The sequence below is a fragment of the Lutra lutra genome, chromosome 4 (genome assembly GCF_902655055.1).
Source record: "Lutra lutra chromosome 4, mLutLut1.2, whole genome shotgun sequence".
Taxonomy (NCBI): domain Eukaryota; kingdom Metazoa; phylum Chordata; class Mammalia; order Carnivora; family Mustelidae; genus Lutra; species Lutra lutra.
This window is the reverse complement of record NC_062281.1, coordinates 96,829,122-96,846,211: the sequence shown is the minus strand read 5'-3', so window position 1 is coordinate 96,846,211 and position 17,090 is coordinate 96,829,122. Positions and strand designations below refer to the sequence as shown.

The 17,090-nt window shown below is 46.1% G+C and overlaps 1 protein-coding gene across 2 annotated transcripts in view; it reads left to right on the top strand.

Annotated features, from left to right (window-relative positions):
• PTGFRN (prostaglandin F2 receptor inhibitor) overlaps positions 1 to 17,090 on the top strand; it is an 87,263-nt gene that overhangs the window by 61,030 nt on the left and 9,143 nt on the right. For both annotated transcript variants that reach the window (XR_007126747.1, XM_047726672.1), the window contains exons 6-7: positions 4,763 to 5,182; positions 13,635 to 13,742. Coding sequence is in view for 1 of the 2 variants with exons in the window: in XM_047726672.1 (XP_047582628.1) it covers positions 4,763 to 5,182; positions 13,635 to 13,742 (528 nt within the window). In the remaining variant the exon portion in view is untranslated. The remainder of the gene's footprint in view (positions 1 to 4,762; positions 5,183 to 13,634; positions 13,743 to 17,090) is intronic.

The following is a 17,090-nucleotide window of genomic DNA, read 5'->3' as shown; positions in this document are numbered from 1 at the left end:
TTGGGGTTTTTGTTGTGGCCCATGTCGTCCCACTGCGTGGTTTTATATGCTGGGTCTCCCTGCTAGGAATCCAAGAAAATGTGAGCTCAGGTGACTACTGCTCTAAAAACAGCATGAACCCCTTTGAGATGCTGATGCCAGTGAAGGCTCAGTCCTAGGGAGAGAGCTGGTGCTTGGTGGCTGTTGACAATCGTCTCGCGGTGCCCACAGCCCTTGTCACTGTTGCTCTGCCGGGTGCTCTTGGGCCTTGGGGTGTGTTCATGTCTGGGAGTTCCTACTGGGTGCAGTGCCACAAATGGGGGGGTAGGGGGTAAAGTTGGGGGGACCAGACTATTGCACATACCCCTGAGGTGCCGGTCACTCCGTCAGAAAAATTGTTTCTGGGGAGGGATGTTAAGAACTCAAGGGAAACGGTTTCTTTGCTATATCTCCTCTTGATCCTCAGAGCACTGTGTTGGGACATCAGACTTGTTAAGTCCAGCACGACAGGAAGCCCAGGCCTCCTAGGTCCCCCTTGTGCCCCTGGATGTGAAGGACCACATGCCCCTTGACATGCCTCAGTTGACTGATTGCCACCCTCTCCTTGTCCCCAACCCCAAACAGGGCTCTCTGGGACTCAGCAGAATCTCCTGTTGCCTGACACTCAGCTTGGAACCTTCCTTGCTCTTTCCCACAGTAAACATGACCAACCTTGCCCCCCCGCTGAGGCCACTGTTGGCCCTGGGGTCTCCTGAGCAGAGGGGTTTCCTTCTCACTCTCCTCATACAGCAGGACCTGTTCATCAGCTCGTGCTCCTCTCCACTGACTGGACTCCTGGGTTCTCCTCGTTCCCTCGGGGAAGTGGTTAACTTCTGTGTCACAGCCGTGTTCTCTGGTGCTCTCACTGACTCGTAGCTTCTCTCCACACACAATGCTGGCCCACATTCAGACCGCACACCTCATGATTATCTGAGGAGCTTTAAAAAAAACACTGAAGCTTGAGTCCCACCAGAGGGCCTATCTTAGTTGGTCTGAGGGTTATACAACCTTGGGTGTTGGGATTTTTTCTTTTTAACATTTTATGGATATATGCATGTATGTATGTATGTCTGTGAGTGCGTGAGCAGGTGCGCTCAGATGGGGAGAGGGACGGTCGGGAGAGAGAATCTCCAGCAGACTCCAGCTAAGTGCCGATCCCTGTGCGAGGCTCTATCCCACGATCCTGAGATCGTGACCTGAGCAGAAACTAAAAGTTGGATGCTTACCTGACCAAGCCATCCAGACGCCCCTTTGGAATTTTTAAGCCAGTTCTCCTGAGCAGCCAGGGCTGGGAACCCTGGTGAAGATCAATGTCTCCTTCTCGGTCCCCCATCCTCCGCTTGAGTCATCTTGTCTTCCCTCTGGTTTGGTCATTTTCTCCCGTCTCACACCCTGCAGTAGACCATTTCAGTTGTGACAGCTGAAAGCCCTCCATGCTCTCAATTCCATGCATCCTCTTCTCTAAATATACCGTCTGTTTTTCTAGATCACTCCCTGTATGCCTCCAGCGTCACCCCTGTAGCTCACCATGAACCCTACCGCCTTGTGTTGGCCTTCATTTCTCTCTCATGTAGCTGGACCAGCTGTCCAGGGCAGTCCATTCTGTGCCTGCTGCCCGTGTCATTTCTTTTCTTTCTTAAAGATTTATTTTATTTATTTATTTGACAGAGGGAGACACAGTGAGGGGGAACACAAGCAGGAGGAGTGGGAGAGGGAGAAGCAGGCTTCCCACCAAGCAGGGATCCTGATGCAGGGCTCAATCTTAGGACCCCGGGATTATAACCTCAGCCGAAGGCAGACATTAATGACTGAGCCACCCAGGCTCCGTTCCCTGTGTCATTTCTAGCACCCTCTTCCGTTCTTAGATTATGTCCAGGGGTGGAAGAGAGGACTAGACAGGCAGTCATGCCACTTAGATTCCTGGACCCCCTGCACCCCAGTCTCCCTTGCCCCACTTAATTTTGCATTATGCTCTGGTCAGACCACAAGGCAGTCCAAAGCCAACCTTCTGTTACCTCCCTACCTACATTTGTAGTTGGATAAAAACATTTAAATGTGTTGACTGGCTTCACTTTAAGTCTGTGATTGTTTCTGTCAATGGGTTCTCTTAGCTGCCTGGCAATCATTCTGCATTTCCATAATCTGTTTACTTCCCTGCTCTCCAAAACGATTATTGCATACCACCTTCCCTGACTGAAAACCTTCTCTCCTGGCCTCACCCTCAGCTGTTGGTCCTGGGTTCTCTCTCCCTAAAGAGCATTTCTACAGGGTTGCCCGCAGCCTATGTCCTAGCAAAGGCCAGGCCCTCTCACTGGTCGAGCACGAGGCCTGTCTCTCTTTATGTCATCAATATTCCTGTCTTCTCTGGACCTTTCCTGTTGGCCTCTAAACACCTGTTCCTGCTTTTGTATTTTGTAAAGTAATTTTCACTTTACTTCTCCCTCCTCTGTCTTCCCCTTCCCCAAAGCCCTTTGCCCCCAGCCATTGCTCTTTCTTTCCTTTTACAGCCAAAGCGTTTGATTTGTCTATACGTAGCGTCTCCACTTTCTCTCTTCCTTTTCTTTCTGGTGCCTGCTTCTGATCAAACTTCTGCTCCTGGTCCCCGTGTTAAGATCAGTAGTGACTGACATCCTACAAAATCCCGTTGTTCACTATCTCACTTAGCGGGATTTAATACAGTGGTCGTTCCCTCCTCCCAGAAATACCTTGGCTGTGGGGCGCCCCTTCCCCGAGCTTTCCTCCCACCTCACAGCAACTCCTTCTCCACGTTCTTTGCTGCATCTTTCATTTCCTGAGCCTGAGACATGAGACTGCCTCAAGACATAGTTGTCGGACTTCTTTTCTAGTTGACTTCCCTCTCTTGGTGATGTCTTCTAACCTCATGAACTGAAACACTGCTTACACACCAGGAACTCCCAAATGTATATTTCTAACCCAGACTCCTTCCCAGAATGCCAGATTCGACACTCTGTTGCCTCGTTGGCACCTCCACTTGTCTAACGGGCATCTCCAACTCCCATTCAGGATGGTGCTTCTGGTCTTCTTTTGGCCTTCTCTGGCACCTTCATTGTCTTTGTTCAGTCCAAAACCTTCATCCTCAATTCCTCATCCTTCCCGGGAACTCAGAGTCTTGCCCCTGCCACGCTTCCCTGTTAGCCAGACACCACCACCTCCTGCCTGGATTACATCACTGCCCTCCTGACCGTTCTCCTTGCTCCTGCCCATGCACATGGCAGCTGGGGCAGCCTCTTAAAATGTCAGATGATGAAACTCCTCTGCCCTAACCTTCAAAGACTTCGCATCTGACTCAAAGCAAAACCCAGGGTCCTCTTGGTAGCCTTGCATGCCCTATGGCATCTAGCTCCCCTTATCTTCTGACCTCACGTATAACTCTCCCCCGTGCTCACTCGTCTTCAGCCCCTCCGCCTTTCCCATGGTGCCTCCAGCATCCTGGGCATACCTCTGCCTTTCGGCTTTCTGCCCGTTCTTCCCCTCTGCCTAGGTTGTTGTTCCCCACATGGGTACAGGGCTCATTCCCTCACCTCCGCAGCTCCTTGATGCCTCACGAGGGATGCCATCCCTGGCCACTCTGTGTAAAATTATGATGTCTCTCCCTGCCCACACACACTCATTCTTTTTCTCCTCTTTCCCTGCTTTATTCTCTCAAGCATATCACCATCTAACCATGCCACTTGTGTTCCTTATTGTGTTCATCTTCCTTCACTAGCATATAAAGGGAGGGACTTCTGTATGCTTTGTTTACTGTGGCATTCCCAGTGCCTGGAATACAGGAGGCTCTCACTAAGTACTTGTTCAATGAATGGTTGGATTCCCAAACTCACAGGAGAATCAGGAAAAATGTAGGGGGCTCAGTGGAACCTCAGGCATCCGTGAGCGTGGAGAGAGACTCCGACATACATGTTCTGCTTAATAGGTTTGGCAGAACAGCTATCCTACCAAACCTAATGTAAAAATTTTGTTTTATAATGAGACAGATTATAGAATTAATAATCTTATTAAAGGATAAAAAGCCTGTGTTTAATTCATTTATTCATCCATTCAACAAATATTTAAGTACCTTCCAAGTGCCTGACAGTGAGCCATTAGACTATAGATGGCTTCTAATGTGTATATGATTAGGGATTTCTTTTTTCACAGAGAAGCAGGGGGTAACATACTTTAACCTAAAGTTAACGTAGCCATGGACACTTGCTCAAAATGTTAAAATGTCCTCTCTGTGGAAATCACTTGACAGACAGGTATGTGTTCCATTCCCCTGACCCACAATCTGTTCTGTATTGTGACCGTCATATAGATTTAACAGAAAGAACCCATATCTCCCTTGCCCTGATCTTTCAAGCAGATTTCCCTGCGCTTTCCCCAGCAGAACCTCAGGGAGAGGTCTTGGCATGGTCTAGAGCCGGACTTGGGAGTTAGATTCCGGCACATCTCCTCCTATTCATGAACCGTGAGCCCTGCCTCACATCCTTAAGGATTCCAGCAGTCTGCCGGATTCTCTCACACCCATTAAATCATTTCAGACTGTTCTGCTTCATCCAGCAGGGTGGCTTGTAGCCTGCTTACAGATACACGTGATTTTCTTTCTGAGTCTCCAGATTTTCTTAAATGCTATTGTGCGGCAATTTGCAAATAAATTCCAATTTCCGTGTCATTGTGCTTTCAGATGCATATCCATTTTCACTAGTCCTGTTGGGAATCACCTCTTTCTGGTACTTCCTTCCAGATTCTGTGCTCGTGGTGAAGGCAAGGCAGCCGAAGCCTTTCTTTGCCGCAGGAAATACATTTGAGATGACTTGCAAAGTGTCTTCCAAGAATATTAAATCACCACGCTACTCTGTTCTCATCACTGCGGAGAAGCCTGTTGGGGACCTCTCCAGTCCCAACGAAACCAAGTACATCATCTCCCTGGACCAGGATTCTGTGGTGAAGCTGGAGAATTGGACAGATGCGTCACGGGTGGATGGCGTTGTGTTAGAGAAAGTACAGGAAGATGAATTTCGATACCGAATGTACCAGACTCAGGTCTCCGATGCGGGGCTGTACCGCTGCATGGTGACAGCCTGGTCTCCTGTCCGGGGCAGCCTGTGGCGAGAAGCAGCCACCAGTCTCTCCAATCCTATTGAGATTGACTTCCAAACTGCAGGTGAGCGGGGACCCTGTTGAATACAGACTGAACTAGAACGTGACCCTAGGATTTTGAGCCAGTGGCTTTGTTTCTCTTAAACAGCTTTCTTTGTGAGATGTAATTCACAAGCCATACAGTTTACTCATTACAAGGGTATCATTCAGTGGCTTCCGGTATATTCACAGAGTTGTGCAACCATCACCACATTTGATTTGTAGAACATTTTCGTTATCCCCCAAAGAAATCCTGTCTCCTTTAGCTGACACCCTTCAATTCCCAGCCCTCCAGCAACCACTCATCTATTCTCTGGCTCTGTCAGCGTGCCTGTGCTGGACATTTTACATTGCATTCATGGAATGTAATATGTGGTCCTCACATCTGTCTTCTGTCACTGTAACATAGCATTTTCTTTCTTTCTTTCTTTCTTTCTTTCTTCCTTTCTTTCTTTCTTTCTTGGTCTTTATTCTTAATTGTTGTACAGTGTTTTCGAGGATCGTCTGTGTTATAGCATGTATCAGTACTTCATTCCTTTCTATGACCAAATAGTACTACACGGTGTGGGGACACTACATTTTGTTTGGATAAACAATGGCCATTTGGGTGTTTCCACTTCTTGGACCATTAGGAGCTCTTCTGTACAAATGTTTGTATGTACATACTACCCTCATTACCTTTTTTTAATAGATGAACCAAAACTCAGCAATTTTAGCTTCTTTAGAGAACACTGTGGAGTATAAATAAAGAGAAAAGGGCACTGCACCTCCACAGGGGTTACGTGACTTGCTGCATGTGCAAGGTTCAGAGCTAAGTTCATCAGGGGTCCCTAGGACTGAAGGTGATGGGCACTACTTTTGGCCCGACTTACAGAGCGGTATTTCCACACAGGGGATGAGTATCCCACCCCTGTGCCTCATCTTGCTTTAGGACTGGAAAAAGATTTCCTGTCAATTAGTCGAGTTGCCAGAGCTATGCTGGTATGGTTGACTATATCTGTCAACCAGTTTCTTAAGACTAGTTCCTGGCGGTGGTCATGTATGGCAAGGTTAATTAAAACGGCCATTTTTATGTCTATTCTTAATTGATTTTGTTTTTGGCTAAGTAAAACATTTTTATGCCGTAAGACAGAAAGGTCAACTTTTTTTTTAATGGTATGGATACATATTCTTAAATAGAAATATTTCTTATTTGTCCGTGTAATTCATTAAACTCCTCTGAAATAATCTGTGTGTGTGTGTGTTTCAGCAGGTAGATAGTTAAAAGTTTTTATTTTATTTTATTTTTTTAAGATTTTATTTATTTGACAGACAGAGATCACAAGTAGGCAGAAAGGCAGGCAGAGAGAGAGAGGAGGAAGCAGGCTCCCTGCTGAGCAGAGAGCCCGATGCGGGGCTCGAATCCAGGACCCTGGGATCACGACCTGAGCTGAAGGCGGAGGCTTTAACCCACTGAGCCACCCAGGTGCCCCGATAGTTAAAAGTGTTTGATCCCCCAATTTTATTTAGGATATCAAGGTGAAGGATGATCATTTATGAGTTTAATATTGAATGTTTTCACTAAATCTGCCATGGATTCCAAATAGAAGTTTCTGACTGTGTAAATTTATACTCACCTGTAAAAATTCAGGTATTAATTAAATCAGCATAATGAATACAAGATATTTGTTGAATTACATGGCTACTTTTTAGAGAATAGGTAAGCTAGACCTTAAAGTGTATTTTTTCCATTAAAGTTTTTATTAGTATTATTTTGTATTAATATAAACTTCAATATCTTCTAGCATGCTCTAAATCTGTTAACATTTAGCTGAATAAGGACAAAATACTGATTTAAACCCTTAGATTTGGAAAGAGCAGAGAAAGCACAGGTTTCTTTTATTGTGTATCCACTTATTTGTTTTTTAATAATGGCTTCATTGAATTATAGTTAACATATAAAATTCACCCATGTCAAGTGTACAATTGAGTAGTTTTTAGTATATTCACAGAGTTGTGCAGCCATTGCCACGATCTTATCCCAGAGTTTTTAACCACTCCAGAAAGAAACTCTGTACCCATTAGTACTGCCTTCCCATCCCCAACCCCTGGCAACCACTAATCTTTCTGTCACTGGAGATTTGTCTCTTCCTGATGTTTCACATAAATTGAACCATATATGTGGACTTTCTGACTGGCTTCTTCTATCTGATGTACCATTTTCTTTTTTTCTTTTTTTTTTTTTTTTTAAAGATTTTTTATTTATTTATTTGACAGACAGAGATCACAAGTAGGCAGAGAGACAGACAGAGAGAGAGGAAGGGAAGCAGGCTCCCTGCTGAGCAGAGAGCCCGATGCGGGGCTTGATCCCAGGCCCCTGAGATCATGACCTGAGCCGAAGGCAGAGGCTTTAACCCGCTGAGCCACCCAGGTGCCCCTGATGTACCATTTTCTAGGTCCATCCACGTGATGGCACGCAGCAGTACTCTGTTCTTTTTTATGGCTGAGCAGTATCTGTGGTGTGGATGGACCACTTTTTGTTTATCCATTCATATGCTGATGGACAGGAGGTTGTTTCTACCCTCGTGGCTATGGTCAATAATGCTGATGTAAACATTAGTGTACAAGTCTTGGGGGTGGACATCAGAGTTCATTTCTCACCCAGGAGTGACGCTGGGTCTTACGAGCTCTGTTTAACTCTGAGGAACTGCCAAACTGTGTTCGAAAGCAGCTACCCCCTTTTATATTCCCACTAGCAATGTGTGAGGCTTCTAAGTGTGCCACATCCTCACTAACCCTGTTATGCTCCATCTTTTTTATCGTAGGTGACCCGGTGAGTGTGAGGCTGTATTTTATTGTGGTTTTAGTATGCATTTTCCTAATGACTATTGGTGTTGAGCATCTTTTCATGTAGCTGTTGGTTGTATGTGTATCTTCTGTGGAGAAATGTCTATACAGATTGTTGGCCCATTTTTAAATTGTGTTATTCATCTTTTTCATTGTTGAGTAGTCAAGTTTTTCAGAGAGTCTGGATACAAGCCCATTAACAGACACATGGTTTAAAAATATCTTCTCCCACTCTGTGGCTAGTTTTTTCACTTTGCTCATGGTGTCCCGTGAAGCACTCAAGCTTGTAATTTTGATGAAGTCCAGTTTATTTTTCTTTTTGTTGCTTGTGTTTTTGCTGTCTTAGCTAAGAAACCATTGCCTGATCACAGGCTGTGAAGATTTATGCCTCTGTTTTCTTCTAAGGAACTTTACAGTTTTCAGCTCTTACTTTTAGTGCTATGACCCATTCTAGTTAATTTTTTTTTTTTAAGATTTTATTTATTTGAGACAGAGAGAGAAGAGTGCGTGAACACAGGGAGAGGGTGGGTAAGGGCCGAGGGAGATCTCCCTGCTGAGCAGGAAGCCTGACATGAGGCTCTATCCTAGGACCCTGGGATCATGACCTGAGCTGAAGGCAGACGCTTAACCCACTGAGCAACCCAGGTGCCCTGATTTTTGTGTGTAGCAGAAGATGGGAATTCAGCTTTGTTCTTTCACATGTGAACACCCATTGGTTCTTCTAGTCAACCATTTGTGGACCAGCCTCTTCCTTCCCCCTTGACTTGTCTTGGCACACTTGTCACGAATCCTTTAACCATGAATGTAAGGATTTTTATAGACTCACAGTTCTGTTACATTGCTCTGTATGTCTTTTCCTATACCAGGACCACATTTGATTGATTACTGTAGCTTTGTAGTAAATTTTGAAATCAGCAAGTATGAGTGTTCCAACTTTGTTCTTTTTCGAGATTGTCTTGGCTATGCTGGGTCCCTTGCATTTCTTTTTTTTTTTTTTAAGATTTTTATTTTATTTATTTGACAGAGAGAGATCACAAGTAGACAGAGAGGCAGGCAGAGAGAGAGAGGGGGAAGCAGGCACCCCGCTGAGCAGAGAGCCCGATGCGGGACTCGATCCCAGGACCCTGAGATCATGACCTGAGCCGAAGGCAGCGGCTTAATCCACTGAGCCACCCAGGTGCCCCTGGGTCCCTTGCATTTCTGTACGAATTTTAGGATCACCCATTAATTTCTGCAAAGATGACTGCTGGAGCTTTGCTAGGAATTGTGTTGAATCTGTAGATCAGTTCAGAGAGTATTGCCTTCTGATGTGTCAACATGGAACATCTTTCTGTTTAGTTGGGTCTTCTTTAATTTCTGTGAGTGGTGTTTGGTAGTTGTCCGTGCACAAATCTTGAACTTCTTTCATTAAATTTCTCCTAAGTATTTTATTTTTTGTCGCTGTTGTAAATGGAATTGTTCTCAATTCCTGTTCCGTTTGTTCTTTTTTGTTTGTTTGTTCTTCCGTTTGTTCCTGTTCCGTTTGTTCTTTGCAAATATATAGAAGCACAGCTGATTTTTATATATTGATGTTGGATTCTGCAACCTGCTGGACTTACTATTAGTTTTAATTGTTTTTTGGTTGATTTCTTAGGGCGTTTTAAATATAACAAAATGGCATCTGTGAATAAAGACAATTTTACTTTTTCCTTTCTAGAGTGAATACCTTCTAATTCTTTTTCTTGCCTATTTGCCCTGGCTGGCGCCTCTAGTAGAATGTAGAATAGTGGTGGCATAAGTGGACATCCTTGTCTTGTTCCTGATCTTACGGGGAAGGTTTTCCACCTTTTCCCATTAAAAGTCATTGAAACTGTTTTTTTGTTTTTTGGGGTTTTTTTTTTGTTTTTTTTTTCCATAGATGCCCTTTATTGAGCTGGGGAAGTTTCCCTTCCTTACTGGTTTGTTGAGTGTTTTCACCATGAAGAGATGTTGGATGTTGTTAAATGCTTTGTCTGTGTCTTTTGAGAGTCAGATGATTATGGGGTTTTTGTCTTTTATTTGTGTTGCTGTTTTATTCTCTGTAGGAGTTTATTCCATCTTGTTTTACATTTGTTATTTGATGTTTCGCTAGAACTGTTATGGGAAACAGGGGACACATAAAATCTTTTGTATTTCTGGGTGAGGAATGGGCATTGAGTCTATTTCTCAATTCTTTACATCTCTGTTTAACAGCTAAAATGACTGGAGCTTCCAGGTTGAACAGACTGGCTGAGTTTTTTTATTTTCTTTAGTCCACAGAGTTGTCATGGCCAGTTCACAGTTTCATTAGGAGAAGTGGCCGTCCAATCCACCCAGCACTGCGCCCTCGCCCTGAATGGCTCCCAGCAAATACTGACTTGATACTGAAAAGTTTTCACTTTCTAAAAATCAGCAACAACACCATAAGATACCCATAACAGAGAGGTCCTTCCTGGTGTCTGCCTCTCTTTCCCCCGGTATTGGGGTGCTTGCCTCTTGGTATGCAGACCATGTTTCCAAAGGGGTGCAGCTGAGTCATGAATTTCACTGACCCAAAGTGTCAGGGGGAAAATATAAATAAAATGTTACGGTGTTCAGGGTGTTGACCTTTAAAGAAGAATAAGAACAAAGTTTTTCTCCTTAATAGAAAAAAGCTTGAAAATATGGTAGAGTAGAAAGAAGGAAAAGAATTAGCCATAGCCTACCGGACACTGTTCATTTGTGTTGTTTGTGTTCCTAGAAATCTTCCCTTGCATGTTTTCTTCATGCAAGTGAGATCAGGCTGTCTATACAATTTTGTGACCTGCTTTCCCCCCTTTAACCTTCTAAGAACAGTGCTTTTGTGTTAAAACGAATTCTAGGTAAATAATTTTAATGACTACACCTCCTAGAATTTAGTCAGTCATTTAACCCTATTGATGGTCATGCAGATGGTCTGCAATTTTGGCTCTCACAAGAGGACTGCTATTTACAGCCCTTTTTAGGGGCTGGAGTTAGAACATGTTCTGTCAACGTTTGTATTTAGAAAGCTGAGTGTGGTCCACCTACTCTCCAGAGGCGAGGAATCGGGGGACATCTAGTGACTCTGGTTCACTTAAATTCTCTGTGCCGTAGTCTGTCATCCGTGAAGTTAACCAGACAAATTCCCTCGCAAAAACAGCATTACCACAGAAATTGACCATATTAAAAATATTTCCAAGCCTGGGATAATGACCCACATTAACAGTGAGTTGTTGATTTCATTAGAAGGAAATCCACTGCTGTGAATATTTTACAGTGAAGGCCTTTTCCCAGACCTGTGTCCGCATGGCAAGCCATAGCATAGATGCTCTCTTGTTCCTACAGCCACAGCTACTAGGGGAAATGAGAACCATAACTTGTGACCTAGAAGGCATTTGGGGTTTTCTTTGGAAATATAAAGAAAAGAAAGTGAAATGTGTCCAAATTGGTAAGTCTTTGTGTGCTGTTTCAAATTTAGGAACCTAAATCCATTATAAGGGTCCTTCTGTTTTATCATTTTGTGGGGTCTTAGAAGGGGCCTCGAACACTTGGAAGAAACCTATTGGTGTAGCTCTGTTTATGACTGCAAAATTTCTAGTCAGAGAAAAAAAACACAGTCCTTGTTGCTCACCTGAGTCGCTACTGGCCTGTGCTCCCAGGTGGCCATATGTGGTATGAAGTGCTCAGCAATCATGAACACTGGGCCAAGTCAGAGCCACTGGCTTAATCCTGTCCCACCTCACTCCAGTAAGCAGAGCAAATCCATGGTGGTCAGGACCTGTGGGAACTGTGGCTGGGAGAGGGGTTGACTGAAGGGCAGGCTACCCACAAGTAGGTCAGATTTCCTTGTCTCCTCTGTTTTCCTTCCTTTCCCCTTGCTCCATGACCACCGTCCTGTTACGTTCTCCCCTGCGCCCGGAGTTGATGCCCTTCTGCTGCTCTCTGGTTAGTCTGAGCTCTCACCGCAACCTGCTCAGGGCTGCCCCACCTCCCTAGGTTGCCATCTCCTCCATTCACCCTTCGCCTTTCTCCCAGCAGAACACCAACTGCTCCCACTCTTGGTTTGAGGAAAGAGTCCGATGAGTTCATCTTACCGCTCACAGTGAAGTAAAAACACAGCCTTTCTAGCTCTTTGCCTCATTGGTTTGCATGACCTTTTACACACTTTCTCAGTCATTTTTGTGTATGTTAAAGTCCACTTATTTTTCCTTTTTGGTGATCTGATTTAAAAGGTAGTAATACTTGTGTTGTTAGCATCTAATGATTTTCAGAATTAGTGTCCAGGACCATCTCTTTTTGCTTCCTGGGGAACTCAAGGAGCATCCAATGGCATTGGTATTCTGGAACCTTCTACAGGTTTGCCTGTTGTTGTTAGGATAAGGTAAATTTCAGGCTCTTAGGATCAGGTTGACTTAAAGCTATGCGATGCTGTCGCCTGAAATTGAGGAGTAAAAGGTTTTTTAAGAAAAAAAAAAAGGAAGGTAGTACATAGCCCCTTTCTAAGAAGGGGATAGGAGCTAGATTCCTTCCATCCAAGGCATATTTTTTTTTAAATTTAATAAATTCACTTATTTATGCCTCATCATCAAATAGCATAACAATAATTGTACCCACAGTCAAATGCATCCAGCAGACTCTATGGTAAATATTATTAAATTCTGGCACTAAATTCTGTGTGTTCAATCTTTATACTTCCTATTTTGTTGCTCATTTTTGTGCTCACAACTCAAAACTGGGAGCATCTCTGCCTTGCACAGTTAGCTTAGTTTGGGTAGACACATCTTTTGGTCTCTGGAAGAAGGAAAGAGCCTTTTTTATTTTTTATTTTTATTTTTTAAAAGATTTTATTTATTTATTTATTTATTTGACAGAGATCACAAGTAGGCAGAGGCAGGCAGAGGGGTGGGGCAAGTAGGCTCCCCGCTGAGCAGAGAGCCCAACACGGGGCTCGATCCCAGGACCCTGAGATCATGACCTGAGCCGAAGGCAGAGGCTTTAACCCACTGAGCCACCCAGGTGCCCCGAAAGAGTCTTTTTAAAAACGAACTGAATATCAAGGGGATGTTCTTGGGCAGGTGTGTGAGTCTGGGTAGTGTTTTGAAGCAAAACCCGTGCTGCCTTGATGTCCCCTGACAGATTGGAGCCGGGCCTCTGGTGCTCCCACTGTCCCCTACAGAATGTTGCCATGGTTGGCATATCTGTCTCCTGACTGCATTTCAGCCTCCCAATGGCAGAGCCCCTGTCCCCAGCACAGTGAGGCCTCTCACTCCATCGGGGCCAGAAGTGTCACTGGTTCAGTCCCGTGCCTTTTGCTCTCCTGCCACCTCGGTCTGGAAGTGAACCACACAGAACCAGAAGCGGCACCCAGGCAGCAGGTAGGGGTGGCCTTCCAGGGGGTCTGTGGTTGTCATCAGAGAAGGGGTAAAGGAAAAGCCAGAAACAAAGAGTTCTGTTGTGGGTGTAATTCAGGTGATTGCTCATTTGGCTGTGCCTGACACACTTGTCTCTCTGAAGAGAAGAGAAGCAGCCTGAGAACACCATCTCGCCCAGGTCCAAGGAAGGGGGGCCGCCCACAGATGCTCGTGAGAGCGCCAGGAGTGGAATTGAAACAGAAGCGTGAGCGGAAATAACGAGGGGCTCTCACTCTCTTCCAGGGCCTGTATTTAATGCCTCCGTGCACTCAGATACACCGTCAGTCATCCGGGGAGATCTGATCAAATTGTTTTGTATCATCACTGTTGAAGGAGCGGCCCTGGATCCAGGTATTTCTGTCTGTCTTCTCCCCTTGCCCATGTTGCTTTCTGTAAATGCCTCTCGTGTCATCCCCACTGTGTGACCCGGACGCCGAGGTCACAGATTAGACTGTGCAAATCCCCGAACTGCCCCTCTCCGTTCCTGGTACTCAGTAGGTGTTGAGTAAATCCTTGCTGATGAACGCCTCTGTCTGTTAGATGATTTGGAAACCCATCCAGATGTTGGAATCGGAGTTGTCCAAGGCCTCTTCCAGGGCTGATTCAAGTTCAGGCTGGTTTGAAACCTATCAGCAGGGTGCAGCTCTGTTAGTTTGTCTTTTAAGCCTTGATTCATTCAGATATTTATTGAGCTGCTTCTAGTAACAGGCACTGTTCTAGAGGAGGGGCCAGACGCCCCGTATCATGGAGCTTGCAGCCTGGTTAAGGAGATAAACAAGAAAGCAATCCTCATATAATATACTATCAGATGGTGTTAACTCTCTGGTGGAGGATGGAGCAGAGTAAACGAGCAGCAAGTGACCAGATGGTACTTTGGTAGTTTAAATTCTTGGGAAATCGTTGTAGACCTTCTCTTTGCAAAAAATGTTAGCATTGCCCATGGGATGCCTAAGAGCTCTAGCCTGTCAATCTTACACCTTTTCTTCAGTGACCAGTTGGTGTCCCCACCTTGCTTGTAGACCCTTGGGACATTAAAGGCACATAAGGTGTCTGTTGCCAAGCAGGACAGTACCCACTGCTGCCTTCTCCTAATGAGACCATGGAGAACCTGATCCGCTGCGTGGGACCTGCACTCTCTCCCGTATGCTTTGTCCTTGGGTGTCTTTGTACCGCCCACCCCAGCACAGGCAGAGCCCGGGCCTCTCACCGATCGGCACCTTTCAAAGGCCAAAGTGTACAAGGCTCTCGGCGTTCTGTGCAGAGACCACTGGGCCTGTGGCCCTGGGGTGGAAAGCGGAAGAGGGTATTCATTTTGTAGCAAGGGCTGGTTGTAAGCAAAGTGAGGACGGCCCGCAGTGAAACCAGAGTGGACAGCTTGAGTAGGGGACTGGGCAGAGCTGGCGTCGAGGAACAAAGGCCCAGTGGCCACCAGCCGAGATCCAGCTTCTTCGGGACCTCGGGTCAGAGTTGCAGGTGGTAACTAGTTCCGGGTCGGCAGTTACTCCAGTAGGAAGTCTTGGCCTCCTGGGCCAGATGGTCTCCGCAGCAGCTACTCGGCTTTGTGGCTGTTGGTGTGAAAGCAGCCATAGACGGGATGTAAGCAAATGGGCTTGACCGTGTTCCCATGAAGCTTTATTGACACACACAGCTGGTGGGCTGGATTCGGCCTGCGGGCTGTAGGCTGCTGACACCTGCACAAACTGATGGGTCCCAAACTAGCTCTCTCAGGGAACCCAAACATGGCTGAGCTGCAGAGGTAGGGAAAAGAAGGTAGAAGAAAAGGAGAAGGAATCCGTCCATCCAAGCCACCCATGGGTGAGCTGTGTTCTCAAGGGCAAAGGGTGGGTAGCTCAGGTCTTGAGGTCGCTGGGGTGTGGAGGATTGGGGACACAGAGTGGGGTTAGGAAGAGAAAACGAAAGTGAGAGTAGAAGAGGCTGCCAGAAAATGGGGGAGGGGATCGTGTTCAGAAATTGGAACCATGTTTACCCTCGAAGCTCATGGATGATATATACAAAAATAAATCATTTAAATGTTCTTTCATGGTAAATTAATGGGTCACCGGTTTTGGCCTTAATATAAAAGTCTTCCTCCAGGGTGATTACAGAAGCTATAGGTGGCTGTTATCATGCAGATCACAGTTTTCCAGAACTTTGCCCTCTTGGACTATGTGGGTAGAAGATTCTGAATAATGAAGCACACGCTGTAATTTAGTTTTTCCTCACGCACCTGCTGGGCTGTGAAGGAATTCTCTTTTGGAAAGGACATACCGTGCAAGTGGGCCTAGCGCCAGGGCACTCCTGTGCTGAGAGGGGAGGGACAGGGCAGATCACTGCCCTTTAGAGGCCATGTCTTAGGTCAGGTTCTCCAGAAACAAAGCCTGAAACAAGCTTGCAGGTGGTTAATTGACGATGTGCTCCCAGGGAGCGAGGGAGTCGAGACAGAGCAGGGAAAGAAGCCAGGCAAAGATGTGAATTCAGAGCAAGTCTGACTCCCCCGGGGAGCTCTGGAGCGTCGGTGGTACCGCAGAGGACAGCCTCTGTGAGGTAAGGCATTGGGCTTTTAGATCCCCACCATTCCCCAGTCGTTGCACACAGTCCAGATGGTTGGGGAGCAGGGATGTTTCTTAATCTCCGGGAAGTGGCTCCCATCCGTGGAAGCCAGTCCTCTGGAAGAGGGTAGGGGTGTGAGAATGTTCGAGGCACCAAGAGCCTCTGCTGCTGGCGGGAAGGCCCTCCCTGTCAGCAACGTTGTGGACTGGGTATGTTGTAGTGTGGAGATAAGGATGCTCGTGGTGGGCAGGCAGTGAGCGCTGTGTGCCAGGCACATGTGGTTCTAAGCATTTGGCAGAGATGACTCACTTCACCATGGGCGAAGGTGTTAGTATTCCTTTTCTAGCTGAGGAAACTACATCACAGAGCATTAAGTCCCTTGTCCAGGCCACATGGCCAGCAGGGGCTGGTGCCAGAAGTCTGGCGCTCTAGCCTGGCCCTGCAAGCTGACCACAGCTCCATGACACCTGGCGGGACTGGGGCTAGACTCTGTGCCTGAGTATCGGCGACACAGTTGTGACTTCTTGCCTTCCGGGTCCATGCAGCCCCTGCCCGTGAAGGCAGCACACCCTGAGGGTGTGAGGGTGTATAGTGATTTTGAGGTTGTTAGTGTGTTTTTGCAAACTGAATAAATATTACTTTTTGTGTAACAAAAATGGTATCATTTAACATTTATATAAAAAGCCTTATCAGGTGAATTTAAGATGGAAAGTGTGTGTGGCCTTGCCGTCCTTCCTTGCCTGCTGAATGCACCCTAGGCCCAACATGGCAGGTGTCATTAGGGAATGGCTAAGAGAAGAGGTCAGGGCCTTATGGTGTGTCCTCCGTCTTCACATGCCAGAGTCTTCCTTCTCCTGTGCCCATGTTCATTTGTTTGAAGCTGTTAGAACCTTAATTTCGCAGAGTCCTTTGAGATGCAGCAGCCTCCTTTCTGGGACTGTTAACGGTGTTCCACTTTCTCAGCTGGACGTGTTTTCCTCTTGTTCTAAATTTAAGCACATCTGCAGGGGAAAAAAACACAATGGACCCTAAAACCCAAACTGTTGGGGTGCCTGGGTGGCTCAGTCAGTTAAGCATCTGCCTTTGGCTCAGGTCGTGATCCTAGGGTCCTGGGATGTAGCCCCGTATTGGGCTCCCTGCTCAGCGGGA